This window comes from Pseudophryne corroboree, chromosome 6 (genome assembly GCF_028390025.1).
Source record: "Pseudophryne corroboree isolate aPseCor3 chromosome 6, aPseCor3.hap2, whole genome shotgun sequence".
NCBI classification, from domain to species: domain Eukaryota; kingdom Metazoa; phylum Chordata; class Amphibia; order Anura; family Myobatrachidae; genus Pseudophryne; species Pseudophryne corroboree.
Window position 1 is genome coordinate 109727803 of NC_086449.1, and position 26418 is coordinate 109754220.

The 26418-nt window shown below is 47.8% G+C and overlaps 1 protein-coding gene across 3 annotated transcripts in view; it reads right to left on the reverse strand.

The window, feature by feature from the left end:
- LOC134936567 (volume-regulated anion channel subunit LRRC8C-like) overlaps window positions 1-26418 on the reverse strand; it is a 124066-nt gene that overhangs the window by 46874 nt on the left and 50774 nt on the right. For all 3 annotated transcript variants that reach the window (XM_063931653.1, XM_063931652.1, XM_063931654.1), the window contains exon 3: window positions 1744-4044. In XM_063931653.1, coding sequence (XP_063787723.1) covers window positions 1744-4044 — 2301 coding nt within the window. The remainder of the gene's footprint in view (window positions 1-1743; window positions 4045-26418) is intronic.

Consider the following 26418-nt stretch of genomic DNA (forward strand, 5'->3'; position numbering starts at 1 on the left):
GGTGATCAACCTTTTGCTCGCCACTGCCTTGCGTTTAAACATGGGGTGGCCAGTATTCGAGCCATCCTGATTGATCACGTTCCTAAATCGATGAGAGGGGGAGACAGGGATCGAGCCCTCTTACAACGTGAATCCAGGTGGATTCATAAGCTGGGCACACTATCCCCTCGTGGTCTGAATGAAAACCTCGGTCTACAGTGTTTTCTCTAATCTAGCCCCCATCGGGTAAGCTAGTTAATTGTATTCTACTCAGACTACCACCATGTGTAACTGTCATTCTAACCAGTATGACTAGTAAGAGTGTGAGTCACCATTGTAACATTGTTCTAGTTAGTTCTAGTGACGCTTTCTCCTGTTTAAAATCTACCTGCGGTCCCATGCTTTTATACTATATATTTTCATTCCATCAAGGCTGGGATTGATCTACTTTGTGCATGGAGTTGTAACAGTTATTTTTCAATGTTTTTAATTTTATTTATGTCCTTTTCACTCTTTCACTCTTGCATTTCAGGTTGCTTAGCTACTGCCCTGCGATGCGCCGCCGGATGACGTCAAGGGCCGGCAGCGTGAGACCCGGGTTACAGCCCCTAGCGGCGAACGAGCGGGCCTTGGAGTTGTCATGGTGACGGATCCCAGGCTCAGCTTGATGACGTCACGGACGAGTGACGTGGGAGCGCTTCCGAGCGTCCGGACGACCAGGATGGCGCCGCTGAGCAGGTGAGTCACATTAGGGATTTCTGATTGTTTGTTAATGTTGGTGTATATATGTATCATCTGTGGTTCAGCTAGGGTTGTTGAGGCCCTGAGGAAGGGGTTGTGCCCCGAAACATGTCGGTCGATTAAAGCTGACCTTTTCAATTTGCTTATGAAGCCTGTCTGAGTGCCGCCTTTATTCCATATCCGAAACAATGTACTTAATATAATGTTTCTTCTTAAATTTCTCAATAGGAAACTTTTGGCCTAGGTGTGCCATGAAAAAATTCTGATACTCTAGGGCGCCGTGATTCAAAAAAGTTTGAGAACCACTGCCCTAGTGCTTAACCCTCTCCCTAGAACCTAACCCTTCCTCTACTGCCTAACCTCCCCTCCTGTAGCCTAACCCTAACCCTCCCCTAGAGCCTAACCCTAACCCTCCCCTATTGCCTAACCCTTATTCTTCCCATAGCCTAACCCTAACCCCCCTAGTGCCTAACTCTGACCGCCCCCAGTGCCTAACCCTCTCCATAGTGCCTAACACTAACCCTCCCCTAGTGCCCAACCCTAATTCTTCCCCTAGCCTAACCCTCTAGTGCCTACCTCTGACCCTCCCCCTAGTACCTAATCCAAACCCCCACTCCTGTAGCCTAATCCTAACGCTAACCTTCCCTCTCGTAGCCTAAACCCTAAACCCCTCTCCCTCATGCGTAACCCTAACCTCACCTCTGGTAGCATAATCCTAACCCTCATCCTAGTGCCTAACTCTAATCCTGCACCTGGTGTCTAGTCCTAACCTCCCATCCCGTAGCCTATTTTACTGCTGCTGGTCTGTGGAGAATATAGGCATTTCACAAGTCAACATTGTGAACATGTTGACACTGCAGATGCTGACATGTTCAATGTTGAAAGTTCAACATTGTGGTATAATGCCGACATTGTAAATGTCAACATTTTAACTACATCCATTGCCGTTCAATCTTCCAGGTTTGTGTGAACTATATGTATTATATTGTAAGATTACAGTGGTTCAATAATTCAAATACTTACTGCACCATTGTTGGTAGAAGTCTTCATCTTCTCCTTCACATCCTGGGGTAATGTGTCAAAGACCTCCTTCTCGACTAGCAGCTGATTCCTCTTGAGATAGGAGCATTTTTCTAGTTCTGCAGGCAGTTTCTCAAGTTTATTGTCCATAATATCTAGATATGTTAATTGTATTAACTCTCCAATAAGTGGTGAAATTACAGAAATGTGGTTATGAGAAAGTATCAGAGTCTGGAGCTTAATGCAGGAGAAAAGATGGTTGGGCAGTGAAGTCAGCCTATTGTGAGATACAGAGAGGTACTCCAGGTTTACAAGCTGTCCAATCTCGGTTGGTAGGATACAGATCTCATTATTAGACACATCCAAATGGGACAGTCTGGTCAGCTTGAAGACTGCTACAGAAATTTCTGTGAGTTGATTTCTACTTATGTATAGAATTTCTAGGCTGGCTAATTTAGCAATGTGTGGAGGGATAGCAGAGATCTTATTATTGGAAAGACGCAGACAAACCAAGTTCTTCAACTGCTGGAAGCTAGCAAGTTCCACCAGGGAGCTCAAGCTGTTATTGCTAAGGTCCAAATTCTGGAGTTTCACCAGGCTAAATACAGAACTGGGTATCCGGTCCAACTGGCAGTAGAGTAACCTAAGGTTTATTAGATTTGTGAACTTCTTCAGGTTGGTAACAGAGGACAATTTACAAGTTTCATTATGGATTGTAAGACTTCTAAGAGTATAGACCAAATCCAGTACAGCTGGAGGAATTATGGGTGTATAGAGCTTGAGAGAAAGAAATTTGAGCTGAGTAAGATCCTTGAAGGGCTGTAAAACAATTGTTATCTTATTTTCCAACTGTAGGCGGCCACTAATATATAGCTCCTGCAGACATGAAAGATTATACATCCATGATGGCACCTCATCTGGTTTGCTGAAATTCACTCTCAGAATTTCTATGTTCTTCTGTAGAAAGATCAGAGCTTGTGTTTCCACGTTCACTTTACTGTCAGTCACCCACAATTCCTTCAGCAATCTTAAATTGGAAATAGCTGCTGTTAAAGTCGTACTGCTGATGGTATCAAGCTTCAATACCTCAATCTCTACCAAATCAAAGACCTGTGTTGGGATGCCAGGCATCCTGCATAGTCGAAGCTCTGTTTTTCCCTGTGAGTTAATAGTCAAGCACTGCTTCAGTTTCTCCTGGTTCCAATAATGGTTTAGGTTAACTTGAAGCAACTTGGTCTCACTTACATCAGACAGGAAGACTGCAAATTTCCAGGAGTAAAGCTTATCATATTGGTCGATCAAGTGAAGGAGAAAGGCAAAGTCATTGGTTACATCAGGGATATCATCTATGCCTGACTCTTTCCGTATAGTTTCAAATGAGTATTCCTTTAGCTTGTAGTAGAAGATCCAGCTTACTGTATAAAAGCATATACAGGTGTAAATGCACAGTACAAACAGGTAGCCAATGGATAACATGCTGAACATTCTCCACAAACTATGGATACAATAATAATTGGTGTAGCCGGTAATATTTAATGGCTCTACACAGTGGACCACATACTTCATGCGTGGTGTATAATATGAAACATATGCCATAAACGCTGTTGCCTCCAGCAATCTGAGAATAGTTTGCCTCTTGTACATGCTGTAAAGTATGTCTTTTTCTTCTGTGTGAAGACGGAACTTTTTAACTTTCTCAAAAAGAGCCTTGGCCTGTTCACCTTCTTTCTTGTCCAGAATTTTCATAGTTTCTCCTGTGTCCACCACAGCTCCAGCAAGTGTCTTGGTACCATTAGACATCTCTTTTGGTTTCTCAGCTTCTTCAAAATGGATATAAGTTGTGTCTTCCTGTGAGATTGGTGGTGTTTCAGGCAATTCATTGATTTTGAGCATAGATGCAGATGGTATTACTGAAGAAGAATTGTCTACTTTGATAGATAATTGAGGCATTTGCTCATACACTGTCTCTGAAAGGGCTTTAATGGTCCATGGTGAGTTTAGACACTTTCCCAAACAAGAGATGAATTGATCGATTTTTGAACTTGTTCCTGGAAACTTAAACCAAAAGTTGCTGGTAATCAAGAAAATCATTGAGTTGGTCAGGATAAGATAAGGAAAGAACCTTGAGTAAGAAAGGACTACATTATCATAGCACCATTGATTGATCAGTAAATAGTACTGGAAATCCAGCTCTGTCTTGTAACGTGATGGGAACAGGTAACTTTGCACTCCACTCGATGAGGTAAGGTTAACAGCAATAGATCCTTGATGATGACTTGGTGGTATAGGAGTACACAGCATTTTCTCATATGAAATCGATTACATAAAAAAAAAAAATATATATTATTATTTGTGCAAGTGAGATGGACAAATTTTTTGTTAAAAGAAAACAATGGGGATTCAAAGGCAAGCAGAAAACAGTTCTTAAGTGGAGGTGGATGTATAAAACCTTCTAAAAACACATAGGCCCCCATTTATCAACGAGTTTCCTTGCTGGAAACTCGGTTTAGGTGGTAAATGGGACCAATTTCTATTTAAAGGCTAATAGCGCTGCTAACTAGCAGCGCTATTAGCCTTTCATTTTCCCTATACTGCTGCACACTAAAGTGTATTTAACAACGAGCGCTATTTCTGAAATAGCGCTCGCTTACCTAAAATGGCTTAGTCTGCTCTGGGCAGACGTTATGGACACCGCTGCAGTGGTGTCCATCCTGCGCTCCGGCTCCCCCCTCCCGCAGCAATCCCAGCATGCATCACGCCTGCTGGGTTGCTATAGAGACAGGAAAACCAAAATGGCCGCCGCGTCCGGAAATCACTACCGCGCATGTGCCGGGAATTAGCATAAACCGGTGCATGCGCGGTAGGAGGCCAGTCTGGGGACACAGTTCATTCGTCAGCGCTGATGTAAGGTAAACATCAGTGCTGACGCGGCAAATACTGCGTTTGCTTGCCGTGGCATAGGCTCTTCTTAAATAGAAGAGCGCGATGCCACTGTAGCACGGCAAGTGAAAATGGTATTTACCACTTCACAAAGTGCTGCTTGATAAATGGAGGCCATAGGGTGGTATTCAAATTATATATTATGCCCAATCTCCTTTTTAAAGTGATCCCCATTATCGCGCATATCGCGCCCATAGTAATCAGGTTTAGCTGCATAAAGGGTTGGGCGCCTCTCTACCCCAGGGGTAGCGAGATGAAATGATGTAACCACGCCCGTAGGCAGAAACAGAACAGGTATGGAAGGGGGTGAAAAGAATTGAATACCACCTATAACTTTGAAAGTCGGTGGTGTAAATCTTGTATTCCAAGTGACTTCCTCACATACAAGACTGTCTACCACTCTTATTGTAATGTCCTGGACACTGCCAAACAAACATATTTCCAAACTCTCATCTCTGCTCAAGCCGCTAACCCCAAATGATTTTTTTATACATTAAATCACTTCTCAACCCTCCCTCACCCATCCCACCAGCCACTAAAAAGGCACAAGATCTTGCTTCCTACTTTAAGGACAAGAGTGATAAGATCCGAGATGAAATGGTATGCTCTTCCTCAGTGACCTACTCAATTCCCTACCTCACAGGTTCTCAAACTCGGTCCACAGGACCCCACACAGTGCATGTTTTTCAGGTCTCCTCACAGAATCACAAGTGAAATAATTAGCTCCACCTGTAGACCTTTTAAAATGTGTCAGTGAGTAATTAATACACCTGTGCACCTGCTGGGTTACCTGCAAAACATGCACTGTGTTGGGTCCTGAGGACCGAGTTTGAGAACCTATGCCCTACCTGAACCCTCTAGCAACTTTCTCTTCATTTAAACCCACAAATGAAGATGAAGTATCAACACCCTTCTCGTCCTGCTACTCTACTACCTCTCCTTTTGATTCTATACCCTCACAAATAAGTACATTGCATGTCTACTGTGCTCATCCCAACCTTAACTAACATCTGTAATCTCTCTCTCTCTCTCTCTCTCTCTCTCACTCTCTACTGATATCTTTCCTGCACTGCTTAAGCATGCAGTGATTACTCCCATTCTTAAAAAAAAATTCTGACCCTAACTCTCTCTCAAACTACCATCTCATCTTTCAGCTACCTTGCCTCTCCAAGCTACTTGAGAGACTTGCCTACACTCGCCTCACACACTTTCTCAACTCACACAAATTATTGGACTCGCATCAGTCAGGCTTTTGTTCCCAACATTCCACAGAGACAAAGTAGTGAATGATCTGGTCACTGTGACGTCTAAAGGTCATTACTCACTTCTTATTCTTCTAGATACCTCTGCTGCTTTTGACATTGTTGACCACTCTCTTCTCATGCAAACACTAAAATCCATAGGTCTTCAGGACACAGCCCTTTCTTGGTTCCTATCCTACCTATCTAATGGCTCCTTCAGTGTCCGCTTCTCTGAATCCATCTCCACTTGCTACCTCTTTCAGTTGGAGTACCGCAAGGCTCAGTCTTAAGTCCCCTGCTTTTCTCAATCTATATATCATCTCTTGGTAAACTAATCAGCTCTTTTGGATTTCAGTATCATCTGTATGCAGATGTTACTCAAATCTACCTATCCTCCCCTGATTTGTCTCTATCTGTATTGGTCCGTGTCACTGAATGTCTTTCTGCTGTTTCATCTTGGATGTCATCTTGCCACCTCAAACTTAATATTTCCAAAAGAGAGTTAATTATATTTCCACCGGCCAATAGTAGTTACCAACATTATATCTCTATCACTGTTGAGAACTCGACAATCTATCCTACACCACAAGCTCGCTGCCTAGGTGTCATCCTTGACTCTAAACTGTCCTTTGTTACCCACATTCTATCTGTATCAAAATCTTGCTACAAGCATCTAAAAAACATATCCAAAATACAACTATACCTTACACAAGACACTGCAAAACCTCTAATCCATGCTCTCATTATATCCCGCATTGATTATTGCAATAGTCCTCTTACTGCTCTTACCAAAAAGAGACTCTCACCACTACAATCCATTCTGAAAGCTCTATCAGTCCTTCTATTGGTTACCTGTATTCTACCATATTCAATATAAAATGCGTTTACTCAGAGCTGCCATCAGAAATTGTGGGGCCCGGGATGAACAAAATAGACAGGGCCCTCCCACCCCCAAAAAAAAGATTCTGATGTACCGCTCCACCTCTATGTGATGTCATACATTGTGAAGTTACGTATGGGTGGAGCGTTACGGAGCTGCAGAAATAGTTCACAGAGAGCTGATGCACAGGGGAGGCTTAATTTAAGTAGTCCTCCCTACGCATCAGCCCGCTATTGTTGTACACACCTGGTGCAGCTCTCCAAGTATCGGCTTTAGGATAAAGTGGTGGGCCCCTCTCTCTGTTAGGGCCCAGGACACCAGTCCCCGCAGTCACCACCTGATGGCTGCCCTGCTTTAACTCACACACAAGGCCATTAACCAAATTACACCTTTGTACATCTTTTTGCTTATCTCAAAATATCTCCCAACCCAACCTCTTCGCTCTTCACAAGATCTACGTCTCTCATCCACACTCATTACTCGCTCCTATGCACGATTGCAGGACTTTTTTCGGGCTGCACCCACTCTGTGGAATGCCCTACCATGCACAATAAGACTCTCCTCTAGTTTCCAAACCTTCACACGTTCCCTGAAAACTCAGCTATTCAGACAAGCCTACCAAATTCCAGAACCGCTCACATGACCTTCATAAGCTTTTCTATCCAATTATATCCCCACTGTACAATCCACACATGTCCTCCTGACTCTGGTTCATCATTGCTGTGATGTGATATCATGCAGCTCACCGAGAACCTTTGCAATCTGGTAGACAACTATGCAATAGATAGCGCCTATCCTTTTGGATTTAATGCCTATTTCCCTATAGATTGTAAGCTTGTGAACAGGGCCTTCCTACCTCTATGGGGTATATGCAATTGCGGTCGAATTCCCGAAATTGTCGAATTTCGGGTCATTTTCGACCAAAAAAAAAAAACGCCTATGCAATTCAGTGCTTTCCGACCAAAAAACGGACTTTCAAAATTCGACTTTTTGAAATTCGACTTTTTGCAAATTCGACTTTTCTGCAATGATACAAGTGCTGCAATTCGACCAAAGCATATTCAATTCAAGTTTGGAAATTCGACAGCAGTGCTTTTAGACAGCAAATTCGTCATTTTCAATCCGCCACACTTTGGAGGGTGAAAACAATTCAAAAAATTTTAAACATGTTTTTTTTTGTGTTTTTTTTGGGGGGGAATAGCAGATCTATTTATATTAGAAGGGATTAGGTACTTTTTTTTTTTTTTTTGGAGGCACAAATATTATTTATATATTTTTTAAAATATTATTATTTTTTTTATTTTTTTTTATGCTGGAACGGTGAAATCATAAAAAAAAATGGCGTGGGGTCCCCCCTCCAAAGCATAACCAGCCTCGGGCTCTTCGAGCTGGTCCTGGTTCTAAAAATGCGGGGAAAAAATTGACAGGGGATCCCCCGTATTTTTAAAACCAGCACCGGGCTCTGCGCCTGGTGCTGGTGCCAAAAATACGGGGGACAAAAAGAGTAGGGGTCCCCCGTATTTTTAACACCAGCATCGGGCTCCACTAGCTGGACAGATAATGCCACAGCCGGGGGTCACTTTTATGCCGTGCCCTGCGGCCGTGGCATTAAATATCCAACTAGTCACCCCTGGCCGGGGTACCCTGGGGGAGTGGGGACCCCTTCAATCAAGGGGTCCCCCCCCCCCAGCCACCCAAGGGCCAGGGGTGAAGCCCGAGGCTGTCCCCCCCCATCCAATGGGCTGCGGATGGGGGGGCTGATAGCCTTTTGTGATAATAAAAAGATATTGTTTTTTCCAGTAGTACTACAAGTCCCAGCAAGCCTCCCCCGCAAGCTGGTACTTGGAGAACCACAAGTACCAGCATGCGGGAGAAAAACGGGCCCGCTGGTACCTGTAGTACTACTGGGAAAAAATACCCAAATAAAAACAGGACACACACACCGTCGACAGTAAAACTTTATTTCATACGTCGACACACACATACTTACCTATGTTCACACGCCGACATCGGTCCTCTTCTCCATGTAGAATCCACGGATACCTGAAAAGAAAAGATCAATATACTCACCTCAGCCATGGTCCAGAGATAAATCCACGTACTTGGCAAAAAAACAAACCGAACACCCGCTCCATGCCGGACTGAAAGGGGTCCCATGCTGACACATGGGACACCTTTCCACGAATGAGACCTGTCAGTGACAGCTGTCACAGAAAGGTCTCTAAGCCAATCAGGAAGCGCAACTTCGTTGCGCTCACCTGATTGGCTGTTCGCTGTCTGTACTGTGACAGCACATCGCAAAGCCGCTCCATTACTTTCAATGGTGGGAACTTAGCGGCTAGCGGTAAGGTCACCCGCCGGTCAGCGGCTGACCGGCGGGTGACCCCACCGCTACCCGCAAAGTTCCCACCATTGAAAGTAATGGAGCGGCTTTGCGATGTGCTGTCACAGTACAGACAGCGCACAGCCAATCAGGTGAGCGCCACGGAAGTAGCGCTTCCTGATTGGCTGAAGGGACGTCAGTGACAGGAGTCACGTGATGTCCCGGCATTCGGGAGAAAGGGGTCTGATGTGAAAACATTGGACCCCTTTCTAGTCCGGTATGGAGCGGGTTTTTGCGTGTTTTTTTTTTTAAACAAGTACGTGGATTTTACTCTCTGGACGTGGATTTATCTCTGGACGCTGGAAGGTGAGTATAATTTTTTCACAGGTACCCTCGGATCGTCGGAGACCGTGGCAGTCGGCGTGTCAACATAGGTAAGTATGTGTGTGTCGGTAGTGTGTAATAAAGTTTTACTATCAAGGTGTGTGTGTCCTGTTTTTATTTGGGTATTTTTTTCCCAGTAGTACTACAGGTACCAGCGGACCCGTTTTTCTCCCGCATGCTGGTACTTGTGGTTCTCCAAGTACCAGCTTGCGGGGGAGGCTTGCTGGGACTTGTAGTACTGCTGGAAAAAACAATATCTTTTTATTATCACAAAAGGCTATCAGCCCCCCCCATCCGCAGCCCATTGGATGGGGGGGGACAGCCTCGGGCTTCACCCCTGGCCCTTGGGTGGCTGGGGGGGGGGACCCCTTGATTGAAGGGGTCCCCACTCCCCCAGGGTACCCCGGCCAGGGGTGACTAGTTGGATATTTAATGCCACGGCCGCAGGGCACGGCATAAAAGTGACCCCCGGCTGTGGCATTATCTGTCCAGCTAGTGGAGCCCGATGCTGGTGTTAAAAATACGGGGGACCCCTACTCTTTTTGTCCCCCGTATTTTTGGCACCAGCACCAGGCGCAGAGCCCGGTGCTGGTTTTAAAAATACGGGGGATCCCTGGCCAATTTTTCCCCTGCATTTTTAGAACCAGGACCAGCTCGATGAGCCCGAGGCTGGTTATGCTTTGGAGGGGGGACCCCACGCCATTTTTTTTCCGGGTTTTTCACGTTTTTTTACCGTTTTTTAAAATCGCGGCAAAATCCGCCAAATCGGCCGATTTTCGCCCGCGACTCTGGCGAATCCGTTTTTCATTGAATATGGTGAATTCCGGAAGCCACCTTCCGGGATTCACCTGTCGAATTGAGTCGAATTAAAAAACGGCGAAAATTGCCGCGAATTCGACCGCAATTGCATATACCCCTATGACTGTTTGTTACTACACAGTTTTATTTTATCATTGTTTCCAATTGTAAAGCGCAACAGAATTTGCCACACTATATAAGAAACCGTTAATAATAAATAAATAAAGATGACAGTGGAGAAGTTGCCTACAGCAATCAATGCCTAGTGATTATTTATCAAGTACATTCTAAAAAAAATGATAGCTGAAAGCTGATTGGTTGCTCTGGGAATCATCACCTGTCCTTTTAGAAGGTTTGATACATCATTTAACATGAATCAGAGGAGACCTGATATGCACACAGTACACAACAGTCTCCAAAAAGGAAAAGATCTACCCATCACACTCTACCATATTATGAGAGGTGTATTTCTCTATTAAAAACAACAACAAAAAACAACAGAACATGCAAATTTGTATTTGAAAGCTTTTTCTTCTGAGCTGTACAAAAAGCTGTGATATCATGTATGCGTTTCCTAGTCTGCTCAAATCAACAGCAACATTAATTCTCAAAACTATTAGCAGATCCTATGATGGTAATAGGTGTCAGTGATGGTGGATAGTCCACATGGCAGTATAGGCAGAACTAGCACTGGTGCAGCCGGTGCTATGCACTGGGATCCGTTGCATAATGAGTTACACTGACTCACTATATGCTGCCTGCCACTGTGCCACAGGCTACCAGTGAGTCCCAGTAACTTGTAACATACAGTGAGTGAGCTGACTGATGTGGTTCTGCCAGAGGGGTCCCACCAATTCCTTCCTCCCTCATCTCCCCTTATTTCTGTCCTACCTGGCTCTTCCTGTTTGAGGCAATCCTTCCTGCTGGTGTTAATGAGGAGAGTAGGAGCCATTCTCCTTGCACAGCAGGTCTGGGTTCAGGTAAGTAAATTGCAGTATATCAGTCATGCACTGCCTGTCATCCACTGCTTCTCCCCAGCATCACCCACTACCTACCACCCACTGCCTGTCAGCCACTGCCTCTTCCCAGAATCACCCACTGCCTGTCACCCACTGCCTCTCCCTAGCATCATCCACTGCCTTTCACCCACTGCCTCTCTCCAGTGTGTCAGGCTCCGGAGCCTTACCTCCGGCGGGTGCTCCCGCGGGTTACTGTCCCGCTGGTTGGCGCGGCTGCGGCGGCAGGGAGCTGCTGGCAGCGGGTCCTCCTGGACGGATGTGCGGCTGCCAAGGGCCGGGGGCCAAGGGTCTGGAGAGCCGGGCGCTGCGGCGGGGATCGCTGCGGTAAGGTCCTCTAGTGGTGACACTGTATAGTGTGTCATAGACAGAAGCTGGCTAAAGCTGTGTGCTAACAGCTAAGTATGTCTCCTGTGCTGGGGGCAGCCATGTTGGAGACCAGAGTATTACCAATGAAGTTCCCAATCTGTGTCCAGCCAATCCTGCGTGTTCTCCCCTTACAAAAGGGGGCTGGATCAGAGGGAGTGTGCCAGTGCTTCAAGTTACCTCCTTGTGAAAGGTTCTCCAGCTCTGTGCTCCCAGGTTACTTCTGGTTCCCTGGTCCTGGTTGCTCTCATCCATCGGTTACCTAAACGCTGCTGCAGTCCTACTGTCTAAGTCCGTTGCCACTCGTGGAAGCGCTCATGGGGTCCCAGGTCGTAGAGGAGCTCCAGGTACTAACTGCGGTTCCCGCAGACGTCTTCATTTCTTCAAAGTCCAAGTTCTTCAGCCTCGTATTTCAATCACAAACCACAGTCTTCGTTTCTTCAAAGTCCAAGTTCTTCAGCCTCGTTTTTCAATCACAAACCACAGTCTTCATTTCTTCAAAATCCAAGTTCTTCAGCCTCGCCTTTCAATCACAAACCACAGTCTTCATTTCTTCAAAGTCCAAGTTCTTCAGCCTTGTCTTTTCAATCACAAACCACGTCTTCATTTCTTCAAAGTCCAAGTACTTCAGCCTCGTCTTTTAATCATAAAACACAGTCTTCAGTTCTTCTTTACCGGAGTTCTTCAACTTCACTCTTCTAGTCATTTAACAATAGACTCTAATTCTTCCAGTTTCTTCTATTTCTCCAATATTCGTGTACACCCTGATTATTCATTAAAACTACAGTTATCTTCCTACGAAGTCCTCCTTTTCTTTACGTCCTCCGGCCAACGTTAACACTTAGTTTGGCTTCCACCCCATGAGGAGGAATTACATTCAGCCACCTCATTTACTCTCCTCACAGGTAGCTATGCCTTCAGCCAAAACTCGGTTGTCGGAACCCCAACTTACGCCGAGCGTGACACAGTGTCACCTACTGTCTGTCACCTACTGCCTCTCCCCAGCATCACTCACTGCCTGTCACCTTCTCCCTGTCAACCACTGCCTCTCTCTAGCATCACCCACTGCCTCTACCCAGCATTACCCACTGCCCATCACCCATTGCCTCTCCCCAGCATCATCCACTGCCTCTCCCCAGTGCCACCCACTTCCTGTCACCCACTGCCTCTTCCCATGATCACCCATTGCCTGTCACTAACTGCCTCTCTCCAGCATCACCCACTGCCTGTCACCCTCTCCCTGTCACCCACTGCCTCTCTCCAGCATCACCCACTGCCTCTCTCCAGCATCATCCACTGCCTGTCACCCAGTGGCGGATCTTGCCACGGGCAAGCAGTACTTTTGCCCGGGGCGCCGCCTTCCGGAGGGCGCCGCACCCTGGCAAGATCCGCCACTGTGCCCCCCGCTTTCCCCGCCGCTGGTCCCCCGCTTTGAAGGGAACCAGACGCTACGCGTCTAGTTTCCCTTCATGGAGAGGACCTGTGCTCTGCGGTGCGCAATGACGTCATCGCGCACCGCACAGCAAAGGTCCTCTCCATGAAGGGAAACTAGACGCTATGCGTCTAGTTTCTCTTCATGGAGTGGACCTTTGCTGTGCGGTGCGCGATGACGTCATCGCGCACCGCACAGCATAGTGGCACAGACACTAGGGGTCATAATTGACCTCTAGTGTCTATGCTGTGCTATGGGAGAGACGTAATGACATCTCTCCCATAGATCCGAGGACTGGAGTAGAGCGGCGCCGGCGGAGGAGGAGGTCTGGAATCAGGAGCGGGGATTGTAAGTATACTTTTATTTTATTTTTATTTTTCTTCCAGCTGCGCTACAGGGGCACAAATGTGGGCGTAACTGACCACGCCCCCATATGAAGCCACGTCCCTATTTTTGCCCGGGGCGCCACAAGGGCAAGAACCGGCCCTGCTGTCACCCACTGCCTCTCCCCTGCATCTCCCACTGCTTCTCCCCAGCATCACCCACTGCCTCTCCCCAGTGTCACCTATAGTCTGTCACCCACTGCCTCCCCCAACATCACCCACTGCCTATCACCCTCTACCTGTCACCCACTGCTTCTCTCCAGCATAACCCACTGCCTCTCCCCTGCATCACCCACTGCTTGTCCCCACTGCCTCTCCCCAGTGTCTCCCACTGCCTTTCTCCCGTGTCTCCCACTGCCTCTCCCCAGGATCACCCACTGCCTCTCCCCAGTGTCACCCTCTGCCTGTCACCCTCTCACCCACTGCCTGTCACTCACTGCCTCTCTCCAGCATCACCCACTGCCTGTTACCCACCTCTTCTCCCCAGAATCACCCACTCTCTGTCACCACTGCCTTTCCCCAGTGTAACCCACTGCCAGGCCCCCACATAAAAATAGGTCCATCATCATTAAATCATGATGATGACCAGTCACCAAGCTGGCCACAAGTTTTGCCATAAACTATCAGTATTACAATTGTAGTACTTCTATGTTCCTGACAAAATAATGCAAGTTTCTTCGGAAACTCTCCTTTTCTCAATTTTTCACCTTGAAATTCAAAATCTCTACACCTAGAAAGAACCAGGGCAGAGTGAAAATGTAGCTGTCATATAACCTACACTGACCCGGCCTAAATTGTTTGAAAATAAATATGCGACAAAGCGCCAATTACAATAAGGTAAGAAACCTTAATATAACAATTAAATTATGATAGACTTATGAGGCTAGATGTAATAGGGTGCAATTTTTTAGGTGTCTAAAAAAATCACACCAAATCGCATGTTTGTAATCTGCGATTTTTTACTAAAAAGCGCAAATGTAATAGTGTGCGAATTTTAAGGTTAAAACGGAATTCACATGCGATTATTTGCAGTTTTTAGTAAATGAAAAAAGTGATTTTTTTAGTAATAAAAACATGCGGATTTTAGGTCATGGTTTTATTACTTAGTAAGAAGCATGCACAGATCAGTGAGATCCGTGCATGCTTCTGTCTGTAAAAGTAAAGAAAGTGTTAAAATATATATTTTTTTAAAAAGACATGCTGGTCCCCCCCAAAAGCATAACCAGCCTCGGGCTCTTTGAGTCAGTCCTGGTTGCAAAAATACAGGGAAAAAATTGATTGGGGGTTCCCCGTATTTAAACAACCAGCACCGGACTCTTCAACCGGTCCTGGTTCCATAAATACGGGGGACCAAAGAAGTAGGGGTCCCTCGTATTTTTGTGACCAGCACCGGGCTCCACTAGCCAGGGAGGTGATGCCGCAGCCGGGGGACACTTTTATATAGGTCCCTGTGGCAAAAGCATCACTCCCCCCAACTAGTCACCCCTGGCCGGGGTTCCCTGGGGGAGTGGGGACCCCTAAAATAAAGGGGTCCCCCTGCCTCTCAGCACCCAAGGGCTAGGGATGAAGTCAGAGGCTGTCCCCCCATCCCTGGGCGGTGGATGGACGGCTGATAGCCTTTAAAAGTGTAAAAAAAAGAATATTGTCTTTTTGCTGTGGAACTACAAGTCCCAGCAATGCTCCCCCACATGCTGGTACTTGGAGAACCACAAATAACAGCATGTGGGAAATTAACGGGCCCGCTGGTACCTGTAGTTCTACAATAAAAGGAATATTAAAATAAACACACAGACACTGTGACAGTAAAACTTTAATAAAACATACTTGCACACTCACACACACACTTACACATACAGTATTTACCTACATCCAATGTAGCCATTCACGTCAACTTGTCCCGTAGCATCCACGATTGATGTAAATAAAAATAAAATACTCACCTACCCCTTGTGTCTAATCTTCTTCTTTCCAGTAGGCATACATTATACTCTATGGTGGGAACCCTGTGGTCTACCACAAACCGCAGGATTCCCACTATAGAGTATAATGGAGACTGTGCTCTTCCATTATACACTATGGCCTCCGCATGACTGACAGGCCGGGACCCGCCAGCCAATCAGGAGAGCGCTATAATGTGGCGCTCCCTGATTGGCTGGCGGCTCCTGAAGTGACAGGAGTCACAGGGGATCCTGGCATTCGCGTAAAGGGGATCCATGTGTAAACATGGATCCCCTTCACTTCGAGGGACCGTGTTTTTTGTGCTTTATTTTTTTAAACCCATGGATGCCTACTGGCCTGCCCCGCGAACGCATATGTGTGCCGTCGCATCTCACTGTGTGTGCATGCGCACTGCAGCTTCTGCGCATGCGCACACCGCAGAAGGGCTTCAGCATGCAAACGCATCGTAGATGCGTTCCATGCTGAATCGAGCCCATAATTCTGATACCCATATGATAGTAATGAAGATAGGGAAGCTATTGCAATCCAGTATTAAATGGGGATTATTAATCGTGTAAAAATAGGAATATACAGTATGTCCCCATAATATCAAAGAATCATGGTGAATAAATATAATAACATGTCACTGAGAACAAACAAACAGGCATCAAGTGACTTTACGTAATCGCAGCCAGGAGGTAACTAAAAAGATATAGGGGGGAATTCAATTGAAAACGGCAGGTAACCTCAGGCTTTTTATGTCCGTGGCTGTTCGATTGGACTCCAGATTTCCCCTGATAGCCTTGTTAACGACCATTAAAGTGCTGTGTTAAAGGGCGTTAACATGTGTTAAGTGGCGTTAATGCACAGAATCCGTGAATAGTTCATGGATTTGTGTGTTAAAGCAGTCACTGGGGCAGGTGAAAAAATTCCAGATGACTGCTGTCTTTAGGGCTAATTGGACAGCCCCCGGGGAATCAATTAGCCCGCGGTAATCTACCGCGGCTAATTGAATCCCCCCATAGCGTATGTTCCATGACAGTTGATCTTTCCGTTCTGATCCTTGTGGGTAAATGGAAGAGTAAAATATAGGAGCCCTTAAAACAGAAGTTACATCTGCCACAAATCCCCCAGTGGACAGAGTAATGGGTAGTACTCAGTGGGAAAGCTCCCAACCCAGTATGAGTCGGGGAAGATGTAGAAACTGTAGAGTAGGTACCATTCACGGAGATTGGTCATCCAAGGGAACCTGTTCATGGTCACATCACTTAGCCCTGCTCCCTCTGTTTGGCACCATAATTCCAGTGACTTTCTCCCCATCCTGCCCGCTTCACTATGAAGTTGGTAGGATGCAGGAGACCTGCATACCCTTCTGTGGATACGGATGACTAGCCAAAAAAATCGGGAGTCTCCCATATCTTCTGGGAGACTAGACAAGTATGAAGCAGTTAGAACATGAAAACAGCCAATATACACTGGTAAGTAATGTGACCAATCCTAGCTATATTCATTTAGAAGATAAGACTCACAAAATGCCAAACAATGGGCTAAGCACAATGGAATATCTGCTGTCTAGTGTTGAAACAAAGCCTCATATAAACAATAGGGCTGAGCTAAAAAATAACATGTTTGTGAAAAGAAAATGCTTTGCACAATAATCATAAGTACCACTAGATGGCAGTGTAAGTACTCTAATAACTAGTGTGCTGAAATTTTACAATTCAATGCTTGTAGAAAAGAATTCAATGTCAATGAAAAATGCACATTACCATCCGGGGCCACATGTAATGGGATGCGGTTTTGCCAAAAATGCGAGTTTAGCGCTAAACTCTCACGTTTTGCCGATCTCGCAAATTCAATAGGATGTGGGAACATGCAATCTCGCATGTTTCCTGCAATCCCAAAACTCACAATGACACAACTTCGCATCCAGATGTTTTGCCATTACACACATACAACTCGGTCAATGTAATAGGATGCAAGTTTACAACTCGCACCTCAAACATTTCCAAAACTCACGAAAACAATAGACCAGTTTTTGCTTGGCAAGTTTGACAGAAGCACGCTATTTAAACAGTTCAGTGAGATCCGTGCATGCTTCTGTCAGGAAAAGTTTTCCTGACAGAACCCCCACCAGCACCAAATTGCAAATTCCCACCATAGACTTCAATGGGGATTTTCCCCCATTGAAGCATATGGGCTCCACTTGGGTGACAACTCAGGAGTGCTTAGCCAATCAGGAGAGTGCTTAGCCAATCAGGAGAGTGCTACTACGTGGCGCTCCCTGATTGGCTGGCAAGTCCCCAAGTGACAGATGTCACGTGGAGGCCAGCCATTTGAGAAAGAGAATCCATGTGTGTACACATGGATTGTCTTACGTCCACAGGATCAGATTATTATTATTTTTTAACCCTTGAGATGCCTACTTGGACCGAAAAGGACTGATCTACACTGGATTTTGTTTTTTAACAGGTTACCTATTGATTTCTAGTAAACAAAGGGGATGGTAGGTAAGCATGTGTGAGTATGAGTGTGTGTGTGTGTGTGTGTGTGTGTGTGTGTGTGTGTGTGTGTGTGTGTATATGTATGTGATTGTGCAAGGATGTTTTATTACAGTTGTACTGTCTAAGGTGTTGGTGTCCTATGTTTATTGTAATATTTGATTTATTAGTCAAACTACAGGTGCCAGCGGACCCTTTAATGCCCGCGTGCTGGTACTTGGGGTTCTCCAAGTACCAGCATGTGGGGGAGGCTTGCTGGGACCTGTAGTTCTACACGTAAAACACAATATTAATTCGTAATTTAACACCAAATTGGACTATGAACTCGACACCCACAGACTCGGTGTGGTGAGTATATCCTTCAGGCTTCAGCCCTGGCCCCCTGGAGGGGGGGACCCTTTTATTGTAGGGGTCCCCACTACCCAAGGAACCCCGAAAAGGGCTCACTAGTTGGGGGTAATGTTATGGCTGCAGGGACCAGTATAAACATGTCCCCAGGCTGTGGCATTACCTCCTCGGCTAGTGGGGCTGGTGCTGGTTTAAAAAATACGGGGGACCCCTCGTGTTCCCCCCCCCCCCCCCATATTTTTGGAACCAGGACTGGTTCAAGAGCCTGGAGTTAGTTGTAAAAAATACTGGGGAACCCTACAACCCTACTAAGTTTTTCCTTAGAGGGATCAGTGTTTGAGCTCCATAGAAAACTCCTGTTTGAAGGGAAAAAAAAGTGGAAAACCAGAGTAGAGAAGGGAAGGAGAGGAATAGAAGCAGAGTAGCACAAGAGGAGGGTAGGAAATAAATGATTAGGGAGGGAAGCAAATAAAAAACTGTTTAAAGGAGATAAATGGATCAGCACAGGAGTCCAATGGATCAGCACAGGAGTCCAAGTCCCACCAGTAGTAATGCGGCTCAAGTGCAGATCCCACTGAAGGCAATTAGCAGAACCAGCAGGAAATCCCAGCCACACCAACAGGACAATACAACTCTGGGGCAGCAGGAGCGGCAAATAGGTAGACCACTGGGCCAGGCCCATATTAATCCATGACTGGGCCCCTAGGCTTTCAGGTATTTTGGGCCCCCCTCCTCAGCACTTCAATCTTTCACTTCACTCATTCTTGCCTACCATTCCAGAAACTGTGAGAGTCTCCTGATTTCTGGGGTAGTCCCCCGCAGCCTCAGAAGGGTAGGTGATATTCCCGCATCCCGCCTGCTTCCCACTGAAGTGGGCAAGAGGGAGATAAAATCCCTAAAATATCGGCGTCTGTGTGAAGGGGGAGGGGCTAAAGACACCAGTGGCGTGCGGTGAGGTCAGTGGCTGGTGAGGCACTACAGCCATAATGTCCGCCGAATCCTGCCGATGACCCCTACCGCCGCCGAGCCAATGCCCGCTACTGCCTCTGAGCCGATGCCTGCTGCCACCGCCAATGGCTTACAAACTTGACCACCATCAACTGACCCAGCCCCCGCCACTAATTTGCATCTCAATCCGATGCCGCCAATGCCCGCTGCCTGCCTGCTCATCATACTTGTGATATATTGTACATTTTTATAGAAAAAAAATTTTAGTGTTTGGGACTGGGAAGGGAGTGGGAGGAGGACATGAATGCAATTTTATTGTCCAGGGCTTCCATTAACTTAATGGAGAAGGGTCTGAATGGGTTAAAAAATGTAAAAAAAAAAAATGCGTGAGGTCCCCCTTCCTTAGTATAACCAGCCTCGGGCTCTTTGAACCGGTCCTGGTTGTTTAAACACTGGGAAAAAATTGGACAGGGGTTCCCCGTATTTAGACAACCAGCACCGGGCTCTTAGACCGGTCCTGGTTTCAAAAATACGGGGGACAAAAGATGTAGGGGTCCCCCGTATTTTTAAAACCAGCACCGGGCTCCACTAGCCAGGGACATAATGCCACAGCCGGGGGACACATTTATGTAGGTCCCTGCGGCCGTGGCATTACCCCCCCAACTAGTCACCCCTGGCCGGGGGTTCCCTGGAGGAGTGGGGACCCCTTAAATCAAGGGGTCCCCCCCTCCAGGCACCCAGGGGCCAGGGGTGAAGCCCGAGGCTGTCCCCAGCACCCCTGGGCGGTGGGTGCCGGGCTGATAGCCATAAGTGTGTAAAAAAAGAATATTGTTTTTTGTTGTGGAACTACAAGGCCCAGCAAGCCTCCCCCGCTTGCTGGTACTTGGAGAACCTCAAGTACAAGAATGCGGGGAAATAATGGGCCCGCTGGTACCTGTAGTTCTACAACAACAAAAATACCCAAATAAAAACACAACACACACACCGTGAAAGTAAAAATTTATTAAAACACACTTACACACTCACACATACTTACCTACATCCCACGCCGGTCACGTCCACTTGTCCAGTAGAATCCAATAGGTGGTTCCTGTAAAAATGAGAGAGAGATTACTTACCTACATCCCACGCCGGTCACGTCCACTTGTCCAGTAGAATCCAATAGGGGCACCTGTAAAAATGAAAATTATACTTACAAACGAAGTAATCCACAGGAGGAGAGAGAGAGAGAGAGAGAGAGAGAGAGAGAGAGAGAGAGAGAGAGAGAGAGAGAGAGAGAAATAGAGAGAAATTAATGAATATTATACACTCGCTGACGCGGGAGGACGTTAGCACAGACAGGGGAGAGTGCTGCTGCTAGCTGGGATGATAGAGCAGGCTCCCCCAATAGTTGTGAGCCCAGTAGCTGTACCCCCAGTAGCTTTGCCCCCTGTAGCAGTGCCCCCAGTAGCAGTGCACCGAGTAGTTGTGACCCCTGTAGTTGTGCCCCCAGTCGCTGTGCCCCCTGTAGCTTTGCCCCTTGTGGCTGTGCCCCCAGTAGTTGTGACCCCTGTAGCTGTGCCCGTTGTAGCTGTGCCCCTTGTAGCAGTGCCCTGAGTAGTTGTGCCCCCAGTCGCTGTGGCCCCTGCAGCTTTGCCCCCAGTCGCTGTGCCCCCAGTAGTTGTGACCCCTGTAGTTGTGACCCCAGTCGCTGTGCCCCTTGTAGCTTTGCCCCCAATAGCTGTGCCCCCTAGCTGTGCCCCGAGTAGTTGTGACCCCTGTAGTTGTGCCCCGTCGCTGTGCCCCCTGTAGCTTTGCCCCCAATAGTTGTGACCCCAGTCGCTGTGCACCCTGTAGCTTTGCCCCCAGTAGCTGTGACCCCTGTAATTGTGCCCCCAGTTGCTGTGCCCCTTCTAGCAGTGCCCCGAGTAGTTGTGCCCCCAGTAGTTGTGACCCCAGTCGCTGTGCACCCTGTAGCTTTGCCCCTTGTAGCTGTGCCCCCTGTGGCTGTGACCCCAGTAGTTGTGACCCCTGTAATTGTGCCCCCAGTTGCTGTGCCCCTTGTAGCTGTGCCTCCAGTTGCTGTGCCCCTTGTAGTTGTGCCCCCCAGTTGCTGTGCCCCTTGTTGTTGTGCCCCCAGTTGCTGTGTCCCTTGTAGTTGTGCCCCCAGTTCCTGTGCCCCCAGTTGCTGTGTCCCTTGTAGTTGTGCCCCCAGTTGCTGTGCCCCCCAGTTGCTGTGCCCCTTGTAGTTGTGCCCCCCAGTTGCTGTGCCCCCCCAGTTGCTGTGCCCCTTGTTGTTGTGCCCCCCAGTTGCTGTGCCCCTTGTTGTTGTGATCCCCCAGTTGCTGTGCCCCTTGTTGTTGTGCCCCCCAGTTGCTGTGCCCCTTGTTGTTGTGCCCCCCAGTTGCTGTACCCCTTGTTGTTGTGCCCCTTGTAGTTGTGCCCCCAACACAAACACATAAAATAAAAAAAATACATACACACATACTTACCGCTCCTGCAGCGCTGTCCTCCGTCTCCGTCCGCCGGCTCCTCTCTGCTGTACTATGGGAGAGACGTCATGACTCATGACGTCTCTCCCATAGTAGCGCCGCTCAGACACTAGGGGTCAATTATGACCTCTGGTGTCAGTCAGCGGCGCTGGCTGCAGCGGGCGCCCACACAGCCCACGGCGCCTGCTGCAGCCGGGAATGGGGCTCGCTAGTAATTGGACAGCGGATCCAGCACTGGATCCGCTGGGCCAATCACATCTGGGGCACTGACAGGGCGTGCATTCATTGGAACTGAATGCACGCCCCTGTCATTGCGGCACCCGTATAGGTGCCGCTTCCCCGTTCATTTTCAATGGGCTTTCACAGCCCATTGCTGCGCCCCCCCCCCCTGCCCGCCCCCCCGCAGCCCGGACTTTAATGTTAGGTGCGGGAGGCACCTCTCCCGCTGCCACCCACCTGTCCCTCACACGCAGCCACAGGGGGGGGGGGGGGGATTATTAGAATAATAAAAAAAGATATTTATAACAGACTGTGTTATAAATATCTTCTTTTTATTATTTTAATGATTATGAAAGGGGAGGCACTGCCTCCCCTGACTGCACGTCCCTGAAAGACACATCGCACTGTTTAGTCCCGTACACTACCCTGGGACCTGCAAATCGCAGGCATTTCCTTCTCTTGGTGGAGGGTCCTACTGACATCAAAGTCCGGCCCTGCCCCCGAAGTACCTTGTTGCATCACCTCTCCGGGCTTCTCCCGGAGAGGAGACATAAAATAAGAATTTACTCACCGGTAATTCTATTTCTCGTAGTCCGTAGTGGATGCTGGGTACTCCGTAAGGACCATGGGGAATAGACGGGCTCCGCAGGAGACTGGGCACTCTAAAAGAAAGATTAGGTACTATCTGGTGTGCACTGGCTCCTCCCTCTATGCCCCTCCTCCAGACCTCAGTTAGGGAAACTGTGCCCGGAAGAGCTGACACTACAAGGAAAGGATTTGGAATCCAGGGTAAGACTCATACCAGCCACACCAATCACACCGTACAACTTGTGATAACTATACCCAGTTAACAGTATGAACAACAAATGAGCCTCATTAACAGATGGCTCATAACAAAACCCTTTAGTTAAGCAATAACTATATACACGTATTGCAGAGAGTCCGCACTTGGGACGGGCTCCCAGCATCCACTGCGGACTACGAGAAATAGAATTACCGGTGAGTAAATTCTTATTTTCTCTGACGTCCTAGTGGATGCTGGGTACTCCGTAAGGACCATGGGGATTATACCAAAGCTCCCAAACGGGCGGGAGAGTGCGGATGACTCTGCAGCACCGCATGAGCAAACTCAAGGTCCTCCTCAGCCAGGGTATCAAACTTGTAGAATTTTGCAAACGTGTTTGACCCCGACCAGGTAGCAGCTCGGCAAAGTTGTAATGCCGAGACCCCTTGGGCAGCCGCCCAAGAAGAGCCCCCTTCCTCGTGGAATGGGCTTTTACTGATTTAGGATGCGGCAGTCCAGCCGCAGAATGTGCAAGTTGAATCGTGCTACAGATCCAGCGAGCAATAGTCTGCTTAGAAGCAGGAGCACCCAGCTTGTTGAGTGCATGCAGGATAACAGCGAGTCAGTATTTCTGACTCTAGCCGTCCTGGAAACATAGATTTTCAGGGCCCGGACTACGTCCAGCAATTTGAAGGCCTCCAAGTCCCGAGAAGCCGCAGGCACCACAATAGGTTGGTTCAAATGAAACACTGATACCACTTTAGGGAGAAATTGGGGACGAATCCTCAATTCTGCCCTGTCCCTATGGAAGATCAGATAAGGGCTTTCACATGACAAAGCCGCCAATTCTGACACACGCCTAGCCGAAGCCAAGGCCAAATATATATATGACCACTTTCCACGTGAGATACTTCAACTCCACGTTCTGAAGTGGCACAAAACAATGTGATTTTAGGAAATTCAACACTACGTTGAGATCCCAAGGTGCCACTGGAGGCACAAAAGGGGCTGAATATTCAGCACTCCCTTAACAACGTCTGAACTTCAGGCAGCGTCTTTCCTAGCCTTTAACAGCGTAGGAATCACTTCATCTGGAACGCCCTTTTCCGTTAGGATCCGGCGTTCAACCGCCAAGCCTTCAAACGCAGCCGCGGTAAGTCTTGGAACAGACAGGGCCCCTGCAGTAACAGGTCCTGTCTGAGAGACAGAGGCCATGGGTCCTCCGAGATCATTTCTTGTAGTTCTGGGTACCAAGTTCTTCTTGGCCAATCCGGAACTACGAGTATAGTTCTTACTCCTCTTTTACGTACTATCCTCAGTACCTTGGGTATGAGAGGAAGAGGAGGGAACACATCAACCGACTGGTACACCCACGGTGTCACTAGTGCGTCCACAGCTATCGCCTGAGGGTCTCTTGACCTGGCGCAATACTTTTTTAGCTTTTTGTTGAGGCGGGACGCCATTATGTCCACCTGTGGCCGTTTCCAACGGTTCACAATCTACGTGAAGACTTCTGGATGAAGTCCCCACTCTCCCAGGTGGAGGTCGTGCCTGCTGAGGAAGTCTGCTTCCTAGTTTTCCACACCCGGAATGAACACTGCTGACAGTGTTAGCACGTGATACTCCGCCCATCGGAGAATCCTTGTGGCTTCTGCCAACGCCATCCTGCTTCTTGTGCCGCCTTGTCGGTTTACATGGGCGACAGCCGTGATGTTGTCTGACTGAATCAGCACCGGCTGGTTTTGAAGCAGGGGTTCTGCTTGCCTTAGGGCATTGTAAATGGCCCTTAGGTCCAGAATATTTATGTGTAGGGAAGTCTCCTGACTCGACCATTGTCCTTGGAAATTTCTTCCCTGAGTGACTGCTCCCCAACCTCGGAGGCTTGCATCCGTGGTCACCAGGACCCAGTCCTGAATGCCGAATCTGCGGCCCTCGAGAAGATGAGCACTCTGCAGCCACCACAGCAGAGACACCCTGGCCCTCGGGGACAGGGTGATCAGCCGATGCATCTGAAGATGCGATCCTCACTTGTCTAACAGGTCCCACTGAAAGTTCCTTGCATGGAACCTGCCGAAGGGAATTGCTTCGTAAGAAGCTACCATCTTTTCCAGGACTCGCGTGCAATGATGCACCGACACCTGTTTTGGTTTCAGGAGGTCTCTGACCAGAGATGACAACTCCTTGGCCTTCTCCTTCGGGAGAAACACCTTCTTCTGTTCTGTGTCCAGAAACATGCCCAATATCAGCAGACGCGTCGTAGGAACCAGCTGCGACTTTGGGATATTCAGAATCCAGCCGTGCTGTTGTAGCACTTTCTGAGATAGTGCTACTCCGATCAACGACTGCTCCTTGGACCTCGCCTTTATACGGAGATCGTCCAAGTACGGGATAATTATAACTCCCTTCTTTCGAAGGAGTATCATCATTTTGGCCATTACCTTGGAACACACCCTCGGTGCCGTGGACAGACCAAACGGCAACGTCTGGAATTGGTAATGGCAGTTCTGTACCACAACCTTGAGGTACTCCTGGTGAGGTGGGTAAATGGGGACATGTAGGTAAGCATCCATGATGTCCAGTGATACCATGTAATCCCCCTCTTCCAGGCTTGCAATAACCGCCCTGAGCGATTCCATTTTGAACTTGAACTTCCTTATATAAGTGTTCAAGGATTTCAAATTTAGAATGGGTCTCACCGAACCGTCTGGTTTCAGTACCACAAACATTGTGGAATAGTATCCCCGTCCCTGTTGAAGGAGGGGAACTTTTATTATCACCTGCTGGAGGTACAGCTTGTGAATTGCCGCCAGTACTACCTCCCTGTCCTGGGGAGTAGCTGGCAAGGCTGATTTGAGGTAACGGCGAGGGGGAGATGCCTCGAATTCCAGCTTGTATCCCTGAGATACCACTTGTAGAACCCAGAGATCCACCTGTGAGCGAACCCACTGGTCGCTGAAGTTCCGGAGACGCGCCCCCACCGCACCTGGCTCTGTCTGTGGAGCCCCAGCGTCATGCGGTGGACTTAGTAGAAGCAGGGGAGGATTTTTGTTCCTGGGAACTGGCTGTCTGGTGCAGCTTTTTCCCTCTCCCCCTGCCTCTGGGCAGAAAGGAAGCACCTTTGATCCGCTTGCCTTTCTGAGGTCGAAAGGACTGTACCTGATAGTACGGTGCTTTCTTAGGTTGTGAGGGAGCCTGAGGTAAAAATGTCGATTTCCCAGCTGTTGCTGTGGATACGAGGTCCGAGAGACCATCCCCAAACAATTCCTCACCCTTATAAGGCAAAACCTCCATGTGCCTTTTAGAATCAGCATCACCTGTCCACTGCCGGGTCCATAATACCCTCCTGGCAGAAAATAAGAATTTACTTACCGATAATTCTATTTCTCGTAGTCCGTAGTGGATGCTGGGGACTCCGTCAGGACCATGGGGATTAGCGGCTCCGCAGGAGACAGGGCACAAAAGTAAAAGCTTTAGGATCAGGTGGTGTGCACTGGCTCCTCCCCCCATGACCCTCCTCCAAGCCTCAGTTAGGATACTGTGCCCGGACGAGCGTACACAATAAGGAAGGATTTTGAATCCCGGGTAAGACTCATACCAGCCACACCAATCACACTGTACAACCTGTGATCTGCACCCAGTTAACAGCATGATAACAGCGGAGCATCTGAAAAGATGGCTCACAACAATAATAACCCGATTTTTGTAA